The 23,272-nt window shown below is 44.2% G+C and overlaps 1 protein-coding gene across 2 annotated transcripts; it reads left to right on the forward strand.

Annotated features, from left to right (window-relative positions):
• Nucleotides 1-480: 480 nt before the first annotated feature.
• Nucleotides 481-21,183, forward strand: LOC115180286 (protein kinase C theta type). Of its 2 annotated transcripts, none has more exons than XM_029742255.1 (17): nt 481-640; nt 7,340-7,836; nt 9,661-9,860; nt 10,202-10,262; nt 11,025-11,208; nt 13,324-13,355; nt 13,484-13,569; nt 14,361-14,490; nt 14,915-15,024; nt 15,908-16,040; nt 16,167-16,333; nt 18,347-18,520; nt 18,655-18,746; nt 18,891-19,092; nt 19,349-19,537; nt 19,838-19,966; nt 20,105-21,183. In XM_029742255.1, the coding sequence occupies exons 2-17, from the start codon at nt 7,719-7,721 to the stop codon at nt 20,261-20,263; spliced, it is 2,166 nt and encodes a 721-aa protein (XP_029598115.1). In that variant the 5' UTR covers nt 481-640; nt 7,340-7,718; the 3' UTR covers nt 20,264-21,183. The 2 variants fall into 2 exon arrangements, with proteins under 2 accessions (XP_029598115.1, XP_029598114.1); XM_029742254.1 differs by lacking the exon at nt 481-640 and adding an exon at nt 6,366-6,685.
• Nucleotides 21,184-23,272: the final 2,089 nt, after the last annotated feature.

Below are 23,272 nucleotides of genomic sequence, written 5' to 3' on the forward strand. Positions count from 1 at the left end.
TTTGCTCCTTTGCACCCCAGTATCTCTACTTGTACACTCATCTTCTGCACATCTATCACTCCAGTGTTTAATTGCTATATTGTAATTATTTCGCCACTATGGCCTATTTATTGCCTTACCTCCGTTATCCTGCCTCATTTGCACACACTGTATATAGACTTTTTCTACTGTATTATTGACTGTATGTTTGTTAATTCCATGTGTAACTCTGTGTTGTTGTTGTTTGTGTCGCACTGCTTTGCGTCATCTTGGCCAGGTCGCAGTTGTAAATTAGAACTTGTTCTCAACTAACCTACCTGGTTAAATAAAGGTTACTTTTTTTTGTTTTAATGCATTGCGGAAATCCATTCCAGCCGACCCGTGCTTTGCACACCTGTAATACCACTTCACTCCACGGGAGAGCAGCATTGAATCCTTCATTAATTGATCCGATTTATAGTAAAGGGGCGTTACCTTGATGTCTGCGGTAGTGCTGCTGGTGGTAAAATAGAGGGGCACTTATTCTGATAGGTTATCATTGGTGCCTCCACAAGGCTACTTCGATACAGTTATTACAAAACTCCGAAGCAGCAAGATGGACATTAGCTTTAAATGAACTGCAACACCAAAGAAGTTGTGTTTTGGAGTTTGACTTTTAAAGGTAGGTATGCATTTTTTCTATTATGCCTATCCATCATTTGCATATTGACTAATTTCCAGTCTGTAATAGAAGGACATTGTATATTAATAGCTATGCCTATTGATTTTGATTTATTTGGGTATTTTGATCATTCCACTAGTCTGAAATATAGGCTACTGCATAAATTAAAAGACAATTTCAAATTTAAATCCTGATTGGCATGCACTTATAACCTTCCCACCCATGCACCAACTTGTCAGAGATATACGTTTTTCTTTTGAAAATACACCAAAGACTTCAAAACGATGTGGCCTATAGTCAACGGTAGAGAAAGATGAATGACATGTAGCCTAATTTGCATATGTGTGGAGTAGAGTTAGTTAGGAGGAATAGCCTACCTTGGACACCTATTTGCTGACATAATTGTTGTGTTTCATGTATTCAGTGCTGCAAGACTTACTGTGTTTCTAAATGTCAGCCAGGAATTAGTTAAGTAGTTGTACTTATCGACAAATCTCTTGTTGTTTTTACTTGTACCCCGTTGATGTGATCACTCAGTGTTATGACGCACACCTCAAGGCTTGACGCTACACTCTTAGAAAAAAGGGTTCCAAAAGGTTATTTGGCTGTCCCCATTGCAAAAACATTTTGGGTTCCAGTTAGAACTATTTTGGTTCCAGGTAGAACTCTTTTTCGGTTCCATGTAGAACCCTCTCTGTAAAGGTTCTACATGAAACTCAAAAGGGATCTATCTGGAACTAAAAAGCGTTCTTCCAATGGTTTTCCTATGGGGACAGCTGCAGAACCCTGTTAGGTTCTAGATAGCACCTTGTTGTAATTCCTTTCAAAGGGATTTTGTAGAAACAGAGGTCAATCACTTTGCTCTTATTTTCCCCTTTGGTCTCATAACACTCTACCCACCAGCCACTAGTTAAGTGCCTTGTCGAACCGTCAAATGTTCGAGGACCTCTACAGATGTCACACACATGTGTCCTTGTCAATTACAACAAATGGAAGTTCTTCAAAGACTACACACACACACAAACACACACACATACCAACAAACTCTCACAGTCTCACGTCAGAATTAGACGTTTATCCATGTTTCTCAAACGTCAAATTTCTAAGTTCTTCCAAACGTCACATTTGAAAGGGTTTAAGGTTAAGTTTAGGCATTAACTCTGAATGGTTGAGGTAAGGGTTATGCATTAACTCTGAATGGTTGAGGTAAGGGTTAGGCATTAACTCTGAATGGTTGAGGTAAGGGTTAGGCATTAACTCTGAATGGTTGAGGTAAGGGTTATGCATTAACTCTGAATGGTTGAGGTAAGGGTTATGCATTAACTCTGAATGGTTGAGGTAAGGTTTAGGCATTAACTCTGAATGGTTGAGGTAAGGGTTAGGCATTAACTCTGAATGGTTGAGGAAAGGGTTAGGCATTAACTCTGAATGGTTGAGGTAAGGGTTAGGCATTAACTCTGAATGGTTGAGGTAAGGTTTAGGCATTAACTCTGAATGGTTGAGATAAGGGTTAGGCATTAACTCTGAATGGTTGAGGTAAGGGTTAGGCATTAACTCTGAATGGTTGAGGTAAGGGTCAGGCATTAACTCTGAATGGTTGAGGTAAGGGTTAATATTTGGGATAGGATTAAAAACAACATTTTAAGAACAACTTCCCATTGCTGGATTCGATCATGCAAACTTTGGCACCAGAGGTAGATGCTTACGCCTATCCACCATCCCTAGCCAAACAGACCTGGCTGCACACACACACACACACACACACACACACACACACACACACACACACACACACACACACACACACACACACACACACACACACACACACACACACACACACACACACACACACACACACACACACACACACACACACACACACACACACACACACTCCTCTCTGATGGTGTCGTCTACAGAAGAAGGTTTGATGGGAGGCTCTTTGACCCTCATGAAAGGTCCACTAAAGGTTATTCATATGGCGATCGTCATTGTGCTTGATCTTCAGTCTCTGTGTGTGTGTGTGTGTGTGTGTGTGTGTGTGTGTGTGTGTGTGTGTGTGTGTGTGTGTGTGTGTGTGTGTGTGTGTGTGTGTGTGTGTGTGTGTGTGTTTGAAGTGGGGAGGTCAGGATGAAAGAGATCGCTAGCCTTTCATGAGGGCTTGTGGGGAGACACGCATACACACACACATTACAGTAAATTGAGTTGAGTTGTTGAGGGAAACAGTATTGAAAGAGTTCATCTTGTGTCAAACCTCTATGACCCTTAAGGTGTCCACAGAGCATCATAACCAACACCATGACTATACAGGACATGAAGGGATTGTGTTTACAACAGAAATACTGGGGTTGCTAATCTGATGTAAGAACCTCTGGGTGTAACAAGGACCGCTGTTGTTGTTCCAGCATAAAAACATGGGAATTAGGGCCACTTATAACACAGGAGAGAGAGAGAGAGAGAGATTATTTTGGAACTTGTGAGTGTTATATTTACTGTTCACTTTTTATTGTTTATTTCACTTTTGTTTATCCATTTCACTTGCTTTGGCAATGTAAACATATGTTTCCCATGCCAGTAAAGACCCTAGAATTGAATTGCGAGAGAGAGAGAGAGAGAGAGAATGAGCGGGGCTCTGTTCACAAACACAAACCAACCCCACAGAGCCCCAGGACAGCAACACAATTAGACCCAACCAAATCATGAGAAAACAAAAATATAATTACTTTACACATTGGAAAGAATTAACAAAAAAACAGAGCAAACTAGAATGCTATTTGGCCCTAAACAGAGAGTACACAGTGGCAGAATACCTGACCAATGTGACTGACACAAAGTTAACCTCTCTAGGGCAGGTGGCACCAAATCGTCCCACCTACGTAACAGCCAGTTGAATCCTGTGGCGCGATTTTCAAATACCTTAGAAATGCTATTACTTCAATTTCTCAAACATATGACTATTTTACAGCTATTTAAAGACAAGACTCTCGTTAATCTAACCACACTGTCCGATTTCAAAAAGGCTTTACAACGAAAGCAAAACATTAGATTATGTCAGCAGAGTACCCAGCCAGAAATAATCAGACACCCATTTTTCAAGCTAGCATATAATGTCACAAAAACCCAGAAGACAGCTAAATGCAGCACTAACCTTTGATGATCTTCATCAGATGACACACCTAGGACATTATGTTATACAATACATGCATGTTTTGTTCAATCAAGTTCATATTTATATCAAAAACCAGCTTTTTACATTAGCATGTGACGTTCAGATCTAGCATACCCCCCGCAAACTTCTGATGAATTTACTAACAATTTACTAAATTACTCACGATAAACGTTCACAACAAGCATAACAATTATTTTAAGAATTATAGATACAGAACTCCTCTATGCACTCGATATGTCCGATTTTAAAATAGCTTTTCGGTGAAAGCACATTTTGCAATATTCTAAGTAGATAGCCCGGCATCACAGGGCTAGCTATTTAGACACCCAGCAAGTTTAGCCTTCACCAAACTCCGATTTACTATTAGAAAAGTTTGATTACCTTTCCTGTTCTTCGTCAGAATGCACTCCCAGGACTTCTACTTCAATAACAAATGTTGGTTTGGTCCAAAATAATCCATAGTTATGTTCCAACAGCGGGGTTTTGTTCGTGCGTTCAAGACACTATCCCAATGGTAAATAACGGTCACGCGCGACCGGCGCATTTCGTGACAAAAGATTTCTAAATATTTCATTACCGTACTTCGAAGCATGTCAACCGCTGTTTAAAATCAATTTTTGTGCCATTTTTCTTGTAAAAAAGCGATAATATTCCGACCGGGAATCTGCAATTAGGTAAACAGCCGAAAGAAAATACAGCACGGGGTCGACTCGGGCACGCGCCTAATTCCTTTGTCCTCTGATCGGCCACTTGGCAAAGGCGATAATGTGTTTCAGCCAGAGGCTGCCTTGATATCGTTCAGCTTTTTCCCGGGCTCTGAGAGCCTATGGGAGCCGTGGGAAGTGTCACGTTACAGCTAAGATCCTCACTCTTCAATAAACAGAGACAAGAAGAACGACTCCTTGTCAGACAGGCCACTTCCTGCATGAAATCTGCTCAGGTTTTTGCCTGCCATATGAGTTCTGTTATACTCACAGACACCATTCAAACAGTTTTAGAAACTTTAGGGTGTTTTCTATCCAAATCGACTAATTATATGCATATTCTAGTTACTGGGCAGGAGTAGTAACCAGATTAAATCGGGTACGTTTTTTATCCGGCCGTGTAAATACTGCCCCCTAGCCCTAACAGGTTTTAAGGAAAGCTTTGACTATGTACAAACTCAGTGAGCATAGCCTTGCTATTGAGAAAGGCAGACCTGGCTCTCAAGAGAAGACAGGCTATGTGCACACTACCCACAAAATGAGTTTTAAACTGAGCTGCACTTCCTAACCTCCTGCCAAATGTATGACCATATTAGACACATATTTCCCTCAGATTACACAGATCCACAAAGAATTTGAAAACAACCCCGATTTTGATAAACTCCCATATCTACTGGATGAAATACCACAGTGTGCCATCACAGCAGCAAGATGTGTGACCTGTTGTCACAAGAAAAGGGCAACCAGTGAAGAACAAACATCATTGTAAATACAACCCATATTTATGTTTATTTATTTTCCCTTTTGTACTTTAACCATTTGCACATCGTTACAACACTGTATATATACATAATATGACATTTGTAATGTCTTTATTCTTTTGGAACTTCTGTGAGTGTAATATTTACTGTTCATTTTTATTGTTTATTTCACTTTTGTATATTATCTACTTCACTTGCTTTGGCAATGTTAACATATGTTTCCCATGCCAATAAAGCCCTTTGAATTTAATTTGAGAGAGAGAGAGAGAGAGAGAGAGAGAGAGAGAGAGAGAGAGAGAGAGAGAGAGAGAGAGGCCCACATGTGTGATTCCGCAGAACCAAGCTCAGAGGCAGGAAGCGTTGCTAACGAGTTCGACTACAGGAAGTCTCATCATGTTAACGAGAGCTTTATGTAACATGCAGAGAGGTGGTGGGTGCTATAGAGAGCTGCAAGGAGCTTGGTGGTGCAGACTCACAGTTTGGATGTGTGTGTGTGTGTGTGTGTGTGTGTGTGTGTGTGTCAATGCTTGTTAATTATGGAGACTGAGTACTTTATGTTGTTGTATATTATTATAGATGTGTTCCTAATAGTTGCCGTGAACAGAGGAGGTTTGTATCTATCCTGTAGCACAACTGAACTTTGTGTGTATATTGATAGTTGTGTTTTTGCTTATGTACAGTAGCACATGGGGATGTGTGACACTTACTCCTCAGCCGACTGGTTAGTCAGGAGGGCAGTCACGTGTGCTAGCAAGGCAGAGGTCCTGGGTTCAAGGCAGAGGTCCTAGGTTCAAGACAGAGGTCCTAGGCTCAAGGCAGAGGTCCTAGGTTCAAGGCAGAGGTCCTAGGTTCGAGACTCGGTGTGAGACCAATCAGGAGGAAGCAGGCAGCGTAACGTCCGTTACATTTAGTTGTTGCTCCGTTGGTCCTTCTGCACAAATCACACCTGTCAACAGAAGTAATGGTGACATCACACACAGCATTTGGCAGTGTGTGTGTGTGTGTGTGCACGCGTGCGTGGGTATGGGGGGTTTACGGGAGGTATGTTTGTGGGTGACCCAGGCCCGGGTTGGGCTGTAACTGCTGGAAGTTCTTCCCTGCGTATTCCCGATCAGAGTTTAGCATTACACATCTATTAATAGGGCCTTCCCAGTCTCCTCTGTGACACTGAGGCTGACACACAGCTCTCTGACAACCTGGCCTCAAATATCACTCTGACACTCAGTCTCTTTCTCCTCCATCAGCACTGCCACCTAGCTAACCACAGACCGCTCACTGGTGTTGGGAGCACCACAGCTTAGAGCTAGCTGGTAGCACCTGAGTTGTGCAGTGACTCATACTCAGGGATTATACTAGACTCCGAGGTGCCTGGGGAACTAGGCTAGCTGAGGTTTACTAGCCCCTGGAGGTATGAGCTGTTTTGGATACCCAGAGAGTGCTGGTTTGTTCGGTCTTTAGTGCTAAATATATGGTTTTTGTTTTAGGTACTAAGAGGGCTGATTAGTTTGTTTGTAATGTAAACGAGGGGTACTGGTTTGTATTTGTTTGGTGTACTATGTACTGGTTTGTATTTGTTTGGTGTACTATGTACTGGTTTGTATTTGTTTGGTGTACTATGTACTGGTTTGTATTTGTTTGGTGTACTATGTACTGGTTTGTATTTGTTTGGTGTACTATGTACTGGTTTGTATTTGTTTGGTGTACTATGTACTGTTCTGGTGGTATTCATTCTAAAGAATTGGTAACTAATGCTGACTTGTGACTTGTCTCTCATCCTCTCTCTGTCTCTCTCTTTCTCTCTCTCTTTTTATCTCTCTCCCTCCCTCTCTCTCACTCTCTCTCTCCATCCATTTCTGTCTCTCTCTCTCTCTCGTGCTCTCTCTCGCGCGCTCTCTCTCCCTTTCTCTCTCTTGCTCTCTCCCTCTCCCTTTCTCTATTTTTCTCTCTCTCTCTCCCTCTCTCGCTCTCTCTCCCTCTCCCTTTCTCTCTCTCCCTCTCTCTCTCTCTCTCTCTCTCTCTCTCTCTCTCTCTCTCTCTCTCTCCCTCTCTCTTCCTTTCTCAGGGTGACGGACAGCTCTTATCAGTACCAGAGGAGCGTGGCGTCAAGGGCGGAACTGCCGCTGCGAGCCAAAGAGCCCTCCTCTCCTCTCTCTCCCTCTCTCTCTCCCTCCCTCCCTCGCCAACCCATCTCTCATCTGGAGGAAAAGGCCAGTCATCGCGTGGGGACTGTGCCAGTGAGGGGGGTGACATCAACACAAAGACTACTCTCCCCAAAACAACACTGACACTATCTGCAAAGAGAAGGACTAACTGAAACACAACTCTCCACTGTGAGAATCACTGTTTCCGTGGCGAGGGAGGTTCTCCGAAGGTTTTCTGGAGGTTGTGTGACCATTGAGTTGAGGTTTTTGTCTGGAGGTCAGTGAGTGGTACCTGCAGCCATGTCTCCGTTCCTGCGTATCGGCTTCTCCAGCTTCGAGATGGACCCAGGTCTGGCCTACCATGAAGAGGTGATCAACCCGTACTGTGCTGTCTACATGAAGGAGGCTATAGACACAGGTCAGTTGGAGCGTGTGTGTGTGTGTGTCTGTGTCAGAGAGATGTGATGGGGAAACATGGGAACCTCTATCATTTTCTGTAGGACTGTTGTCTCACATGGGCTGCCAGTGAGGGAAGAAGTTGGGCCTAGTGAGTATATGCCTGTTACTTCATCTACAGAGTCTATGCATTAAAGAGGGCAGATACATTTATAAACAGGCATTTAATAGAACAGACCTTTCTTCTCCAGGAGTTCCATTAGTGTAAATGGGCTTATGATTCATGTCAGTATTACTTCTAAATAGCAGTACTTCAGAGTGCTAATGGACAGTTCTGTTTCCTTGCTGACTATATTTAACCACTGGTAAAGATGACAGTTACAGGGCTATAAACAGAGAGAGACGTGGGGAGGAAAGAGGAGAAATCTACGTAGTTTTTTCCCATTTCTTTCTCACTTCAACCACAGAGCTATTCTGGTAGCTGGACAGAGATAGAGTAGTGTGTGTATGTGTGTGTGTGTGTGCGGGATGTGCGTCGGTGTGTTAGTTCACAGGAAGACCTGTGCTACTCAGTTTCATTTCAGGTCAGTTTGTACTGCAGTTTGTACTGCTTTTTGGTCAGATTGTACTGCTTTTTGGTCAGTTTGTACTGCAGTTTGTTCTGCTTTTTGGTCAGTTTATACTGCAGTTTGTACTGTTTTTTGGTCAGTTTGTACTGCAGTTTGTTCTGCTTTTTGGTCAGTTTATACTGCAGTTTGTACTGTTTTTTGGTCGATTTGTACTGCAGTTTGTTCTGCTTTTTGGTCAGTTTATACTGCAGTTTGTAGTGCAGTTTGTACTGTTTTTCTGTCAGTTTGTACTGCAGTTTGTACTGCTTTTTGGTCAGTTTGTACTGCAGTTTGTACTGCTTTTTGCAATGACATCAAAAGGCCCAGATGATAGTAAATATCAGTACAGTATGAGGTTTAGCACCAATATTCCACTGTTGGTTTAGCTAGCCTACAAGCAGCTGCAAACTGACTGCATTTCGTTGTTCCAATAGAGCGCTTGGAAATTGAACGGAACACCTTACTGAGGAGGAGTGTTTAGGGTCTGGAGTCAGAGTAGTATAAGGGAGTCCTTACTACAAAGCTGTGACTGGCTCAGACTCGTTTCTTAACTCCACTGTGGCTAAAGCACCTAACCGAAAAATGAAAGCAACACCTCCGTCAAATGTCACTTAACCACTACAAAGAGAAAAACAAAGGAACTGATCGTGACTTGGGCTGACAAAAGCCGACTCAGAGCTGTGTGGGACTTCTAAAGCAAAACGTATCGCCCTCTCATGCCAAAGGCGGGTTGGAAACATGATGAAAAATATGAGACGTCTGTCTGGGGAGAATAGGACAGTTTTTCCCTGTCAGAGGGAAATGATTTTCAGTATAGACAACAGCTGGTTGCGTTGTCTCTGTCCAGAGCAGACAGTCTATGGACCACTGATAGAGATATACGTATCATTCTATGGCAGGAACTTGTCAAATGGCGGAAGGAAAATACTGTGAAGTGGACTTTATGCTATAGGTGTACATCACAGGAGGCTGCTGAGGGGAGGACGGCTCATAATAATGTCCGGAACGGAGCAAATGGAATGGCATCAAACACCTGGAAACCAGCCATTACCACCAGCCTGTCCTCCCAAATGAAGATGCCACCAACCTCCTGTGGTACAGACAGACCACTCTTTGCTCCTGGTCAGGTCACATGTCAGGAAGAATGTAGGACCAATGACAGATGGACTAATGTTAAGATTGTTGATTGTTTCTACCTGTCTTTCTCCCCCTTTACATACACACCCTTACCCCTCCAGAGAAGGGCCAGGTGTACAAGCAGAAGAAGCCCACCATGTACCCTCCCTGGAGCAGCACGTTTGATGCCCATGTCCACCAGGGCCGTGTCATGCACGTGGTGGTGAAGGATAAAACCGCTGAGCTAAAGTCTGAGGCCGTGGTGCAGCTGGACACCCTGGCCTCACGCTGCAAAAAGGAGAACGGCAAGCTGGAGATCTGGGTAAGACAACAGGAAGGGAGGGAGGGGTTCCACTGGCTTAGGGTTGGAGCGAGGGGAATGTGTCGTGTCCACATAATTTGATATGGGGATATATCTGTCTCATTCTCTCTCTCTCTCTCGCTCTCTGTCTCTCTCTCTCTCTCTCTTCCTGTCTGTCTCTCTGTTTCTCTCTCTCTGTATCTCTCTCTGTGTGTATCTCTTGCTCTCTATCTATCGAATTCTCTATCTCTCTCTCTTTCTTTCTCTCTCTCTCTCTCTCTCTCTCTCTCTCTCTCTCTCTGTCTCTCACCCCCTCTCTCTCTATATATATATATCTGTCTCTCTATCTCTGTCTGTCTCAGGTGGAGCTGAAGCCACAGGGTCGTCTACTCATGGAGGCCAGATACTACTTGGAGAAGAGTGGTGAGGGTTCAGAACCATTGTAGACTTCGTAATGTCTGTGTATGTCTGTTCCTGTGTGGTTATAACCATTCCAGAACCCCATCTATTCCCAATAGTTTCTGTCAGTGTCCTCTCTTATTGGGGTCTTATTAACACACTCTGACGGGTTATAAAGTCATATTGTAACAGGCGTGAGGAGACCTGTCATATGTCTATCTATATATAAAGTCTCACCACTACTCATAATCAGCACTCACAACAGGTGGTCCAATGATTGTCCAGTACTAATCATCTGATCATTTAGCCCTTTCAATTACATTGCTCACAAATAGAAAGATATTCACCTTTACCCTTTCTCTCCTTCTCTCTCTGTCTCTCTGTCGTTGCACACACACACACACACACACACACACACACACACACACACACACACATTTGACAGACTGTCGTTGATCATGGAGGGCGTGTTAAATTTGCAGCTGTCAGTGTCTAGTGAATACATGCTTGTGGGCTGTAGGACAGGAAGTCAGCCAAAGGCCTTCTTCCTCTCTCCCAAACACACACACACACACGCACACACACACACACACACACACACACACACACACACACACAGTCACTCACTTGCACACACACAGACTGGCAGAAGGACATTCCTATCATGCGCTCACGGAGGAGCGTGCAAATATGACTAGCATGTCTCTCTCTCTCTCTTCCTCTGTCTTTAAACTGTGACAAGACTATGCGCTGTACATAACTTTCATGTGTGCGCCTGTTTCCCAGAAACCGCAGGTGAGGGTGAGGGAGATGGATTTGGAGAGAGAGACAGGGATCCGGGAGTCTTTGCCCTCCACGCACGACGCGGAGCCATCAAACAGGCCAAGATCCATGAGGTCAAATGTCATGAGTTCAGCGCCACTTTCTTCCCCCAGCCCACCTTCTGCTCCGTCTGTAAAGAGTTTGTCTGGTATGTCCACTGAGCCAAAACACTATACACTGACTATACCAAACATTAGGAACACCTTCCTAATATTGAGTTGCCCTTTTGCCCTCAGAACAGCCTCAATCCATTGGGTCATGGACTCAACAAGGTGTTTAAAGTGTTCCACAGGGATGCTGGCCCATGTTGACTCCAGTGCTTCCCACAGTTGTGTCAAGTTGACTGGATGTCCTTTGGGTGGTAGACCATTGTTGATACACACGGGAAACTGTTGAGCATGAAAAACCCAGCAGCGTCGCAGTTCTTGACACAAACCGGTGCGCCTGGCACCTACTACCACACCACATTTTTGTCTTGCCCATTCACCCTCTGAATGGCACATGCACAATCCCTGTCTCAATTGACTCAAGGCTTAAAAGTCCTTCTTTAGCCTGTCTCCTCCCCTTCATCTAGGCAGATTTAACAGTTGACATCAATAAGGGATCATAGCTTTCACCTGGATTCACCCGGTCAGTCTATACACTACATGACCAAAAGTTTGTGGACACCTGCTCGTCAAACATCTCATTCCAAAATCATGGGCATTAATATGGAGTTGGTCCCCCCTTTGATGCTATAACAGCCTCCACTCTTCTGCGAAGGCTTTCCACTAGATGTTGGAACATTTCTGCAGGGACTTGCTTCCATTCAGCCACAAGAGCATTAGTGAGGTCGGGCACTGATGTTGGGCGATTAAGCCTGGCTCGCGGTCTCCTTTCGAATTCATCCCAAAGGTGTTCGATGGGGTTGAGATCAGGGCTCTGTGTAGGCCAGTCAAGTCCTTCCACACCGATCTCGACAAACCATTTCTGTATGGACCTCGCTTTGTGCACAAAGGCATTGTCATGCTGAAACAGGAAAGGGCCTTCCCCAAACTGCTACCACAAAGTTGGAAGCACAGAACTGTCTAAAATGTAATTGTCTGCTGTAGTGTTAAGATTTCCCTTCACTGGAACTAAGGGGCCTAGCCAGAACTATGAAAAACAGCTCCAGACCATTATTCCTCCTCCACCAAACTTTACAGTTGGCACTATGCATTGGGGCAGGTACCGTTCTGGCATCCGTCTAACCCAGATTTGTCTGTCAGACTGCCAGATGGTGAAGCGTGATTCATCATTCCAGAGAACGTGTTTCCACTGCTCCAGAGTCCAATGGCAGAGACATTTACACCACTCCAGCCGACGCTTGGCATTACGCATGGTGATCTTAAGCTTGTGTGAGGCTGCTCGGCCATGGAAACCCATTTCATGAAGCTCCCGACAAACAGTTTGACGCCCATGTCCACCAGGGCCGTGTCATGCACGTGGTGGTGAAGGATAAAACCGCTGAGCTAAAGTCTACAAAAAGGAGAACGGCAAGCTGGAGATCTGGGTAAGCTGGAGAACCGGGTTTCCATGTGCTGACGTTGCATCCAGAGGCAGTTTGGAACTCGGTAGTCAGTGTTGCAACCGAGGACAGACGATTTGTACACGCTACACGCTTCAGCACTCGGCGGCCCCGTTCTGTGAGCTTGTGTGGCCTACCACTTTGCAGCTGAGCCATTGTTGCTTCTAGACGTTTCCACTTCACAATAACAGCACTTACAGTTGACTGGGGCAGCTCTAGCAGGGCAGACATTTGACGAACTGACTTGTTGGAAAGGTGGCATCATATGACGGTGCCACGTTGAAAGTCACTGAGCGCTTCAGTAAGGCCATTCTACTGCCAATGTTTGTCTATAGAGATTGCATGGTTGTGTGCTCGATTTTATACACCGGTCAGCAAAGGGTGTGGCTGAAATTTGAAGGGGTGTCCACATACTTTTGTATATATAGTGCGTCATGGAAAGAGCAGGTGTTCTTAATATTTTGTATACTCAGTGTACGTGCTCTATAAGTGCCCCTTCTTTCTGTACAGTATGTATATCACAACCTAACTTTATTTAAAACCTAGTCAATTGGAGTGCAAATACTGTATCCTAATGACATCGTTCACATCAAATTTTTTCATTGTCACTCTGAAACAAACACTACAATATTTCTATTTATACATCACCCACATCATCCACATCATCCAGTGTTTGTTTCCTGGTTCCTGTTAATGTTGTGTTTCTTTTCCCCACAGGGGTCTGAATAAGCAGGGTTATCAGTGTCGACGTGAGTATCTCTGCTCTCTCTCTCTCTCTCTGCTCTCCCCTCATCTTCTACCTATTCCATGTTCTATCCCTACACTCCTCCATCCTCTCTCCTGTCTACACTCTCATCCCCCATCCTTGGTCTTTCAGAGTGCAACGCAGCCATCCACAAGAAATGCATTGACAAAATCATCGCCAAGTGCACTGGGTCGGCCATCAACAGCAAAGAGACCATGGTAGGCCTGTACATTGTAGTCCATTTCAATACAACGATGACAGTAAGTGATCTTGAGCATTTTAGACTATCTTGGATTTGTCATTATATTTAGTTGCTTGAGTTCCAATAATAGTGGCAGTAAACGGTGATGTGTCCACTTTGTCTTGGTGTTTGTGACATGAGGAACCTCAATTAAGACAACTGGAGGTCCCCTTAGATTGCATGCAGACAGGCTGACATACAGTGTATCTGGGCTTCTGGTGACTGTGGTTTAGCCTAGTGGTAACACACTTGTTAATTGTCGGTTAAAGTCAACCACATACACACTGACTGTAACTTATTCTCTCTCTCAGTACACACTGACTAACTCACTCTCTCTCACAGTACACACTGACTAACTCACTCTCTCTCACAGTACACACTGACTAACTCACTCTCTCTCACAGTACACACTGACTAACTCACTCTCTCTCACAGTACACACTGACTAACTCACTCTCTCTCACAGTACACACTGACTAACTCACTCTCTCTCACAGTACACACTGACTAACTCACTCTCTCTCACAGTACACACTGAGACAGTGGGTTGGTTCTTGGAAGCAGACAGCTCTGTGGTTACTGTACTCACTGTTTACCAGTACTCACCGATCCTAGACAGAGAAAAAATTACAGTTTTATCCCAGGGATTTTACTTCCCTAAAACATCCAAAGCAATTGTTGCCTACTTCCTGTGTCATATTTCCATGGCAACAAAGGGTTGTCGTGCGGCGTGTTCAGGTGACCGAGTGTGTTTGCTGTGTGTTGCAGATCCACAAGGAGCGCTTTAAGATCGACATGCCCCACAGGTTTAAGGTGTACAACTACAAGAGCCCCACGTTCTGTGAACACTGTGGCACGCTGCTGTGGGGGCTGGCCAAGCAGGGACTCAAGTGTGAGGGTGAGAGGACAGTCCACATGAGGCTGCTGAGGGGAGGGCGGCTCATAAAAATGGCTGGAGCAGAGCAAATGGAATGGCATCAAACACATGGAATCTATGTGTTTGATGTATTTGATACCATTCCACCTATTCCACTCCAGCCATTACCACAAGTCCGTGCTCCCCAATTAAGGTGCCACCAACTTCCTGTGGAAGAGACCCTGATCACATCATAACATCACATCACTATCATTACACAATCACATCATACCATTACCAACTCAAATCATAACAGTACCCTATCAAACCATTATATTGTACCATACCTTTTCACATGATTCCCTATTTCACCGTTACAGGATCCCAAATATCCAAATGTATTCATTTCATCGTCCCGTTCCATCTGTGTCTGTATACTGTGTAACCATGTGTGTTGTCCATGCAGAGTGTGGTATGAACGTTCATCACAAGTGCCAGAAAAAGGTGGCCAACCTGTGTGGAGTCAACCAGAAACTGATGGCTGAAGCCCTGGCCACGATCGAAACTAAACAGCAGGTCAGAGTTCAGGGGTCGAGGGGTTAGGAACAGTGATGCCAACTTAGCAATTTTGTTGCTAGATTTAACAACTTTTCAGACTACCCTGGCAACTTTCTTTTCAAACAGCACCTAGCAACAAATTTAGCTACTTTTAAAAATGTATTTGGAACTTTTAGCAACTTTTGAAAAGTGACTCAAATGCTAAAACGCACGCATTTTCCCTCTAAATGACACAAAATGATTTTCTCTGTCACACACAGTCACAACACTCGTGCCTGGCTGCAAAAGTGCATTGTGAGTGACGTCAGCAGCAGGCGCTCAGCTCGTGCACAGGCAGCAGCAGGCCAGCAGCAATTTCAGAAAATTGCAAATCATTGTTGGCTGACTACAGCGGCAGTAGTAAGGGTTCGACGAGCCAAACCCAATGAATATAGTTGGTCATGAATGTTTGATCTTGAACAAACTTACAACGTCAATCAACATGTCTCAATCAAAATTGTACAGCCAGAAGTACAGAAAAGAGTGGGAGTCTGTACCTGAACAAATGTCAAATCATATTTTTTTGCCGAGCTGGCCGGTCAATTTGAGTCACGTTATTGTGTATTCTACGTAATGACGCAGTTTTACGTTATCACGCAATGACATCACAGCGTCATTTAGCAACTTTTAGCAACAAATCAACCTGCCTCTAGCAACTTACCCTGAAAATTAGTTGGCAACACTGGTTAGGAAGTCAGTGTTGTCCGACAGATCCACAATACCTCCAAAGTGCTTTTCATAAAAAAATATAACAAAAAATGTATGTTGATTGTAAGTAAGGAATCTATCCCTTCCCGTTATACAGATACTGTAGCATTGTGTTATGTTATTAATTGTTATGTGTCTATGCATTTTCCTATAGGCCAGGGGCTCCAGAGAGAGTGAGATCTATAGTCGAGGCGGGCCGGTGGGTGTGGGCCAGGCAGGGGTGGTGCGGGAACCTTCAGGTTTAGTGGCAGGTCTCCCCCCGACCGCAGCCACCGCTGGGCGAAAAGGTAAGGAGGCCACACATGGTCAACCTGGTCATTCATGCATCTGTGAGGAATTTGTAGTCAACTTGAGACTTAATAGGACTAAATGACTATCTCCCCTTCTCCACCTCTTCCCCCACCCCTCTCCAGAGCAGCAGGGTATATCGTGGGACACCCCAGCGGAGGGGGTAATGCCTGCCCCTGTGATGGAGGAGCCTGAGATGCTGTACGCCGTCCCCAGAAAAGAACACTTTCACAAGTTCACCCTGGACAACTTCATCCTGCACAAGATGCTTGGCAAAGGCAGCTTCGGCAAGGTACCAGAGAGAGAGAGAGAAACCACTGCAGCTAGTGAGCCCCTAGATTCACTGGGGATATACCTTTTCTATCTGGGCTTAAGACATATCACCATAAACTGAGACATGGGTCTAGTGCTTCTATAACATACAGGGAGTTTACATTGACGTTTAGATTAGAGTCATTTAGCAGATGCTCTTATCCAGAGCGGGTGCATACATTTTCATACTTTTTTACATACTGGTCCCTCGTGGGAATTGAACTCACAACCAGTTTCTCAATTCATTGATAACTAGGACATTTATCAAGCCCAAGTCTTGTCTCAGTTTATGGTGATATGTCTTGCTCTAGCTGATGGAAACCGTGCAGATAAAGTGTACGTTATTTATAGAGATTGCATTGTGAACAAACGTATACAGAGTGTACAAAACATTCGGGTTCAATCAGGATTTTTAAGCCTTGATACAATTGAGACATGGATTGTGTCTGTGTGTCATTCAGAGGGTGAATGGGCAAGAAAAAAGATTTAAGTGCCTCTGAATGGGGTATGGTAGTAGGTTCCAGGAGCACCGGTTTGAGTGTGTCAAGAACTGCAACGCTGCTGGGTTTTTCACGCTCAACATTTTCCCATGTGTATGAAGAATGGTCCACCACCCAAAGGACATCCAGTCAGCTTGACACAACTGTGGAAAGCATTGGAGTCAACATGGGCCAGCATCCCTGTGGAACGCTTTCGACAGATGTCCTTTGGGTGGTGGACCATTCTTCATACACATGGGAAAATGTTGTGTAGAGTTCAGGCCCCGATGTATTGAGGCTGTTCTGAGGGCAAAAAGGGGTGCAACTCAATATTAGGAAGGTGTTCCTAATGTTTGTTCTGTTATTATACTCAAGCCTGTGAGCCTGGGTCAGCATGACCTAAGCAGAAGTTTTTAGCAAGGGGAGAGGGCGTGCTTGCCATCTGTGTATTGTGATATAAGGAAGAGAGCCTACCCATGAGGAGTAAGATAACCTTAATTCAAATATAATGTTGGTGTTGTGATGATTATGTTTGGACCTGTAAACGTGTTGGTCAGAATGTTCCAGAACCAGAATGTACTAGAACTTCGCTAGAATGGACGTCAATGGGGGAGTGTCCCGGAGACTGTTTGGACTCTACCTGAGTGTTACCAATAATGTTTAGTCATAGTTAGGGTTACAAAGGGAGGGTACGTTACCGATAGCTTTCTAAGTTTACCAGTAAACTACCAGAATTTTGGAAACTTTCAGGATTTTGTGAAATGTTCATAACATGTAAAGTGTATAAAATAATAAATGAAGATGATTTGAATAAACAAACTAGAATGACAAAGCTTTAAAACATGATCATAAATATAACCCAGCAACTTAGTGAATACCATTGGTGTTGATAATGAGTGTATCAGCGTAATATATCCTTTACATTTTTACGCACTTTTATTTCTTTTACTCTGTCAATATGTTTTTATTGAAAATGTTTTTATTACACCAAACTGGTGGCAGCTGTGAAAAAAGTCAATAGTTGGAAGAGTTGCAGAGTTAATTGGAAATTATGTCATTATTGATTAGATGCTTTTTTCATGAATCAGGCTGTTTTCTCGTGAATCATACTGTCTGTCCACTAGAAACTCACGGACAATATGGACACAGATATAAAGATAAAGAAAAAATAAATATTGTGAGTGAAAACATTTTATAATAATTATTCTGGTATAAATTATTGAAATTACCATAGATTGCCATAGATTACCTGTTAATTAGCAGGAAATTACCGGTAGTTTTTCAACGCTAGTAATAGTGATGTTATGAAACCAAAAAATATAAAAGTGTGACTTGTGTTGCCTAGTCTTTGAACATGTTCTAGCCATGCTCTGTGTTCCTGGATCCAGTGTACTAAAGAGACTTCTTGATTGTACTAAAAAGTTGCCTGACTGATCCTTCACCTCCATTTGACAAGCCCTGAATAGCTAAAGACAGTGATTTCCTACATGTACGTATCATCTGTGTGTTGCTAGGTGTTTTTGGCCGAGCTGAAGAGCAGTAGAGAGTTCTTTGCGGTGAAGGCTCTGAAGAAGGACGTGGTTCTGATGGATGATGATGTGGAGTGTACCATGGTGGAGAGGAGAGTCCTCTCCCTGGCCTGGGAACATCCCTTCCTCACACACCTCCACTGCACCTTCCAGACCACGGTAACACACACACACACACACACACACACACACACACACACACACACACACACACACACACACACACACACACACACACACACACACACACACAAACCACCGGTTTTGATGTGACTGTGTTGTGTGTGGGATAGGAAAACCTGTTCTTTGTGATGGAGTATCTGAACGGAGGTGACCTCATGTTCCACATCCAGAACTGTCACAAGTTTGACGTGCAGAGATCGACGTAAGTTAACCTGTACACACAACCAGGCTATGTCTACCACACACACACACACACACACACACACACACACACACACAAACATCCTCCATTCTCTCCACCCATCCCTCTCTCCTCACATCCCCTCTCTCCTCCCTCTGGCTGTAGGTTCTATGCTGCTGAGGTTATCTGCGGGCTCCAGTTCCTCCACTCCAAAGGCATTGTCTATAGGGATCTGAAGCTGGACAACGTGTTGTTAGACTCAGAAGGCCATATAAAGATAGCAGACTTTGGGATGTGTAAGGAGAACATGGAGGGAGAAACACGGACCTGCACCTTCTGTGGAACACCTGATTACATCGCCCCAGAGGTGACTGCATGTTCCCCATCACCATAGGAATCTACGCTCTTACTATCAGCATTGTAACCCTTAAAAGGTGTATAACCAATGGAAATGTTCCCTTAGGGAACTAATGTTTCTCACACTCAATTCTGATCTCATTGATTTGTATCATTAATCAATTACATACCATCTCCGTCTAATGTACTGGTTTTAGATAAACATCATGAAGTGATGATGATGATGAAGAGATGTCATGTTGAACTGAACGGTCATGGTTTTTTAGATTCTGCTGGGGCAGAAGTACGGCAGCTCAGTGGACTGGTGGTCGTTCGGGGTCTTGCTGTACGAGATGCTGACTGGCCAGTCTCCATTCCATGGTCGCGATGAGGAGGAACTGTTCCAGTCCATCAGGACAGATGACCCCTGTTACCCCCGCTGGCTGGCCAAGGACGCACGAGACATCCTCATCAAGGTCTCACTCACTGCAATGCCATGACGAATGAACTACGGCAACGTTGTCCTCTATGCACCAGACTACATACATCAACATGAATGATTGACGGTTGGGATGGATGTGACCTGTACTGTATGTGTCTGCGTGTGATTGGTTACCTTTCATGAGGGTGTTCTTGAACTTGGCGTCCTGATGTGTGTGTGTGTGTGTGTGTGTGTGTGTGTGTGTGTGTGTGTGTGTGTGTGTGTGTGTGTGTGTGTGTGTGTGTGTGTGTGTGTGTGTGTGTGTGTGAATATATATGGTACGTTTGTTTTACAGCTGTTTGTGAGGGAGCCGGAGAGGAGGCTGGGTGTGAAGGGGAACATCCGTCAACACTCCTTCTTCAAAGACACAGACTGGAACGCTCTGGAGAAACGAGAGGTGGCGCCGCCCTTCAGGCCAACTGTGGTACGTACATCCTCAGGCTGCGAGTGTGTTTGTTTGTTTACGTCTGCATTTGTATGCATGTGTGTGTGTGCTCGCTGCGTGTGTGTGTGTGTGTGTGTGTGTGCGTTGTAACCTCTCCCCTCTCTCCTGTCCATGCAGAAATCCCCCAGTGACGTCAGTAACTTTGACAAGGAGTTTATCAATGAGAAACCCAGGTTGTCGTATGCAGATCGTACCCTCATGAACAGTGTGGACCAAACCATGTTTAACAACTTCTCCTTCGTCAACCCAGCTATGGGCCACAACAAAAGCCCCTGACCTGCGATAACCTTACTACAACCTTCCAGCAACATATTCACAATCCATCAACAACCAACCCACTGTACCAGCAACATATTCACAACCCATCTGTAACCTTCGGACAACCTATTCGCAACGCATCAATTACTCATTACGACAACACATCACAGACAGGAGTCAAGGACACTTACCTAACAGATCAATAACGTATCCACAACCAGTCAATAACGTATCCACAACCAGTCAATAAAATCTCACCTCAGCTCTTTCATACAGCCAAGGTGTACAGCAGTGGAGGCTGATAAGGGGAGGACGGCTCATAATAATGGCCGGAACATAGAAAATGGAATGGCATCAAACACGTGGAAACCATGTATATGATACCATTCCACTGATTCCGCTCCAGTCATTACCATGAGCCTGTCCTCCCCAATTAAGGTGCCACCAACCTCCTGTGGTGAACAGACTACTGTAGGAGTCACTACCCGATTGCCCAGATTGTGTGGAATACTGAGAATGGTGTATTGTACTCATAACCTGTTATTCAGTAGTCTGTTTTAGCCCTGCACATAAGTGTCTGTTCAATCTACTTTAACCATTTCCTGGGACATTTTATATTTAATTCTGAAAGTGTCTCAGTAGTTTTATTAAAAAGAGCCACGGTTAGGCGGTTAATATATTAAAATGTGTTGTTTTGCCATTGCTATTGCTCAGATCCAGGTAGATTGTCACACTATCGGACGGTGGAGTGGTTGGTTTCCGTGTACATGGATATATGACTGGTTTATGTTTACATGATGCTGTGTTTTATAATGGTCCTTCAGAGGCTTGTGATCGCTGTGACTAAGTTATTATACAATCTAATGACATAGATGATGCCTAGATTCAGCAGTAATTGTTTGTTTTTATTCTGTACATTAAAATAAGATTTTTGTAAATACATGTCCCATTGCGTATTTGCATTCAAGCATGAGTTTGTGTCACAGAGTGCGAGAATGAGAATTTAGTTGAAATACTAAAACCGCTGTCTTCCTGCCTCTCTCTCTCTCTCTCCCACTCTTTCCTTCCTGTGCCTCGCCCTCTCAGAGACTAGACTGACAAACTGGTCAAAGTTACTATTGCTCTTTCTGTCTGCAGTTGGTGTTACATTGTGATATAATGTACTATCATCTCACCAGATATAAAGGTAATTTATGATTAATCTGTGATTAGATACTGTACTTCCTTGATAAATAGATAGATACAACAGTTCTGTGCATTCACAGGGCAGATCAATAGCAGTGCCTTTTCTCTCCAGTGGGGGGTTGCCTGACATTCACTCACCCACCTGTAGCCTACTGTCTATGCATCTATGGCTCTATCCTTCCCCCCTCCCTCCCTAATGTTTGTTCCTTTTTCCGACAAATCTCTCTGCCTCACCCTGCCGCCCCACCATCCCTCCCCTCCTAGCGCTGTGGTACCCTGGGACAGACAGACTAATCTGAGAGAGAGCGATCCGTCACTGACCCATAATCCACTTATACATAGCAGCAAACTACTTCCTGCCACTGGCCCAGGTACAGTCGCCACCATGTCACACCAACAAGGGTAGCGATGGGGATGGCAAGCATTTTAATGTAGAGCTCCAAGATACTATCGCCTTTCAGGTAAGACCCAAATGCAGACTGTGTTGAAGTAACAAGTTTATTACAGCAACAGGGGCAGGCAAACGACAGATCAAGGCAGGCTGGGGTCGATAATCCAGAGTAGTGGGGCAAAGGTACAGGACGTCAGCAGGCTCAGGGTTGGCAGAAAAGGTCAAAACTGGGAAAACAGGAAGAATCAATAGACAGGAACAGAGGGAAAACTGCTGGTAGGCTTGACGAAACAAAACGAACTGGCAACAGACAAACAGAGAACACAGGTATACATACCCAGGGGATAATGGGGAAAATGGGCGACACCTGGAGGGGGGTGGAGACAAGCACAAGGACAGGTGAAACAGATCAGGGCGTGATAGGTACATAGTGGTGAACAGAAGCTGGACTATAAATTTAGAATAGAAATGTTTAGAAAGGCCTGCCCTTTGAAATAGCTTGATAAAATATTGTTTGTATAAGGTGATCAAACTGTCTGTATCTTCTAGAGCAGTGTTTCGCAAACCTCTCCTGGAGTACCCACAGCCTGTCCACGAATTTGATGAATTCAAGAATCAACACAGCTGATTTAACTAATGAGGGGTCTGATGATTAGGTGACCATTTGAGTGAGCTGTGCTAGTTCTGGAATACATTAAGGAAGTGGACTGGCTGGGGGTACTCAAGGTGAAGTTTGGGCTAGAGGGGACCATTTGACTCCGTTCCCTGATAATTAAATCAACACATATGCATTTACACCCAGTGACCACAGGAGGACAGTGTACTATCACATATCCCCTCATTTCCTCACAGGAAACCCACAAGTCAATCAGCTAGCTGAGCTCACATGATGAATGCTGTGACTCAGTAAGAGTGACTCATAGCTGGAATGTTTTGAATGTTTGATGTTATCAGTGGACAGGACTACATGCTTTCACAGTCAAACATCATGTATGTAATCTATGAATATAGAGTTATGTAAAGGGACCCAGTTGACATTAAATGGCATTATGAATTATGCATTATTTTGAAGGCATTATGGATTGAAACCTATATCTATAATGTGACCGCCAGTCAGACAGTACGTTTACTGTCTCATCACCACACAGGTCAATGCTCATCTCTATACATCTGTGCACACGCTCGCATACGCGCGCACGCACACGCACACACGTACAGGTGGACTCTCACCTCTAGACAGGTGACTCTGTCTGTCTGTCTGTCTGTCTGTCTGTCTGTCTGTCTGTCTGTCTGTCTGTCTGTCTGTCTGTCTGTCTGTCTGTCTGTCTGTCTGTCTGTCTGTCTGTCTGTCTGTCTGTCTGTCTGTCTGACCGAGTGACACTCTCTTATCTTATCTAAGTCATCCTCATGTACACGTGCATTATGCCAACAGAATAGTCACATACAACAGT

This window comes from Salmo trutta, chromosome 40 (genome assembly GCF_901001165.1).
Source record: "Salmo trutta chromosome 40, fSalTru1.1, whole genome shotgun sequence".
In the NCBI taxonomy this organism is placed as follows: Eukaryota; Metazoa; Chordata; class Actinopteri; order Salmoniformes; family Salmonidae; genus Salmo; species Salmo trutta.

What these genes read in the sequence shown, in the direction of transcription:
- LOC115180286 (XM_029742255.1), top strand. Translation starts at nt 7,719, where the DNA reads ATGTCTCCGTTCCTGCGTATCGGCTTCTCCAGCTTCGAGATGGACCCA. An exon ending in GCAGGGACTCAAGTGTGAGG is followed by an intron (nt 14,491 to 14,914) that starts GTGAGAGGACAG and finishes TTGTCCATGCAG; the next exon opens with AGTGTGGTATGAACGTTCAT. An exon ending in TTTGACGTGCAGAGATCGAC is followed by an intron (nt 18,747 to 18,890) that starts GTAAGTTAACCT and finishes CTCTGGCTGTAG; the next exon opens with GTTCTATGCTGCTGAGGTTA.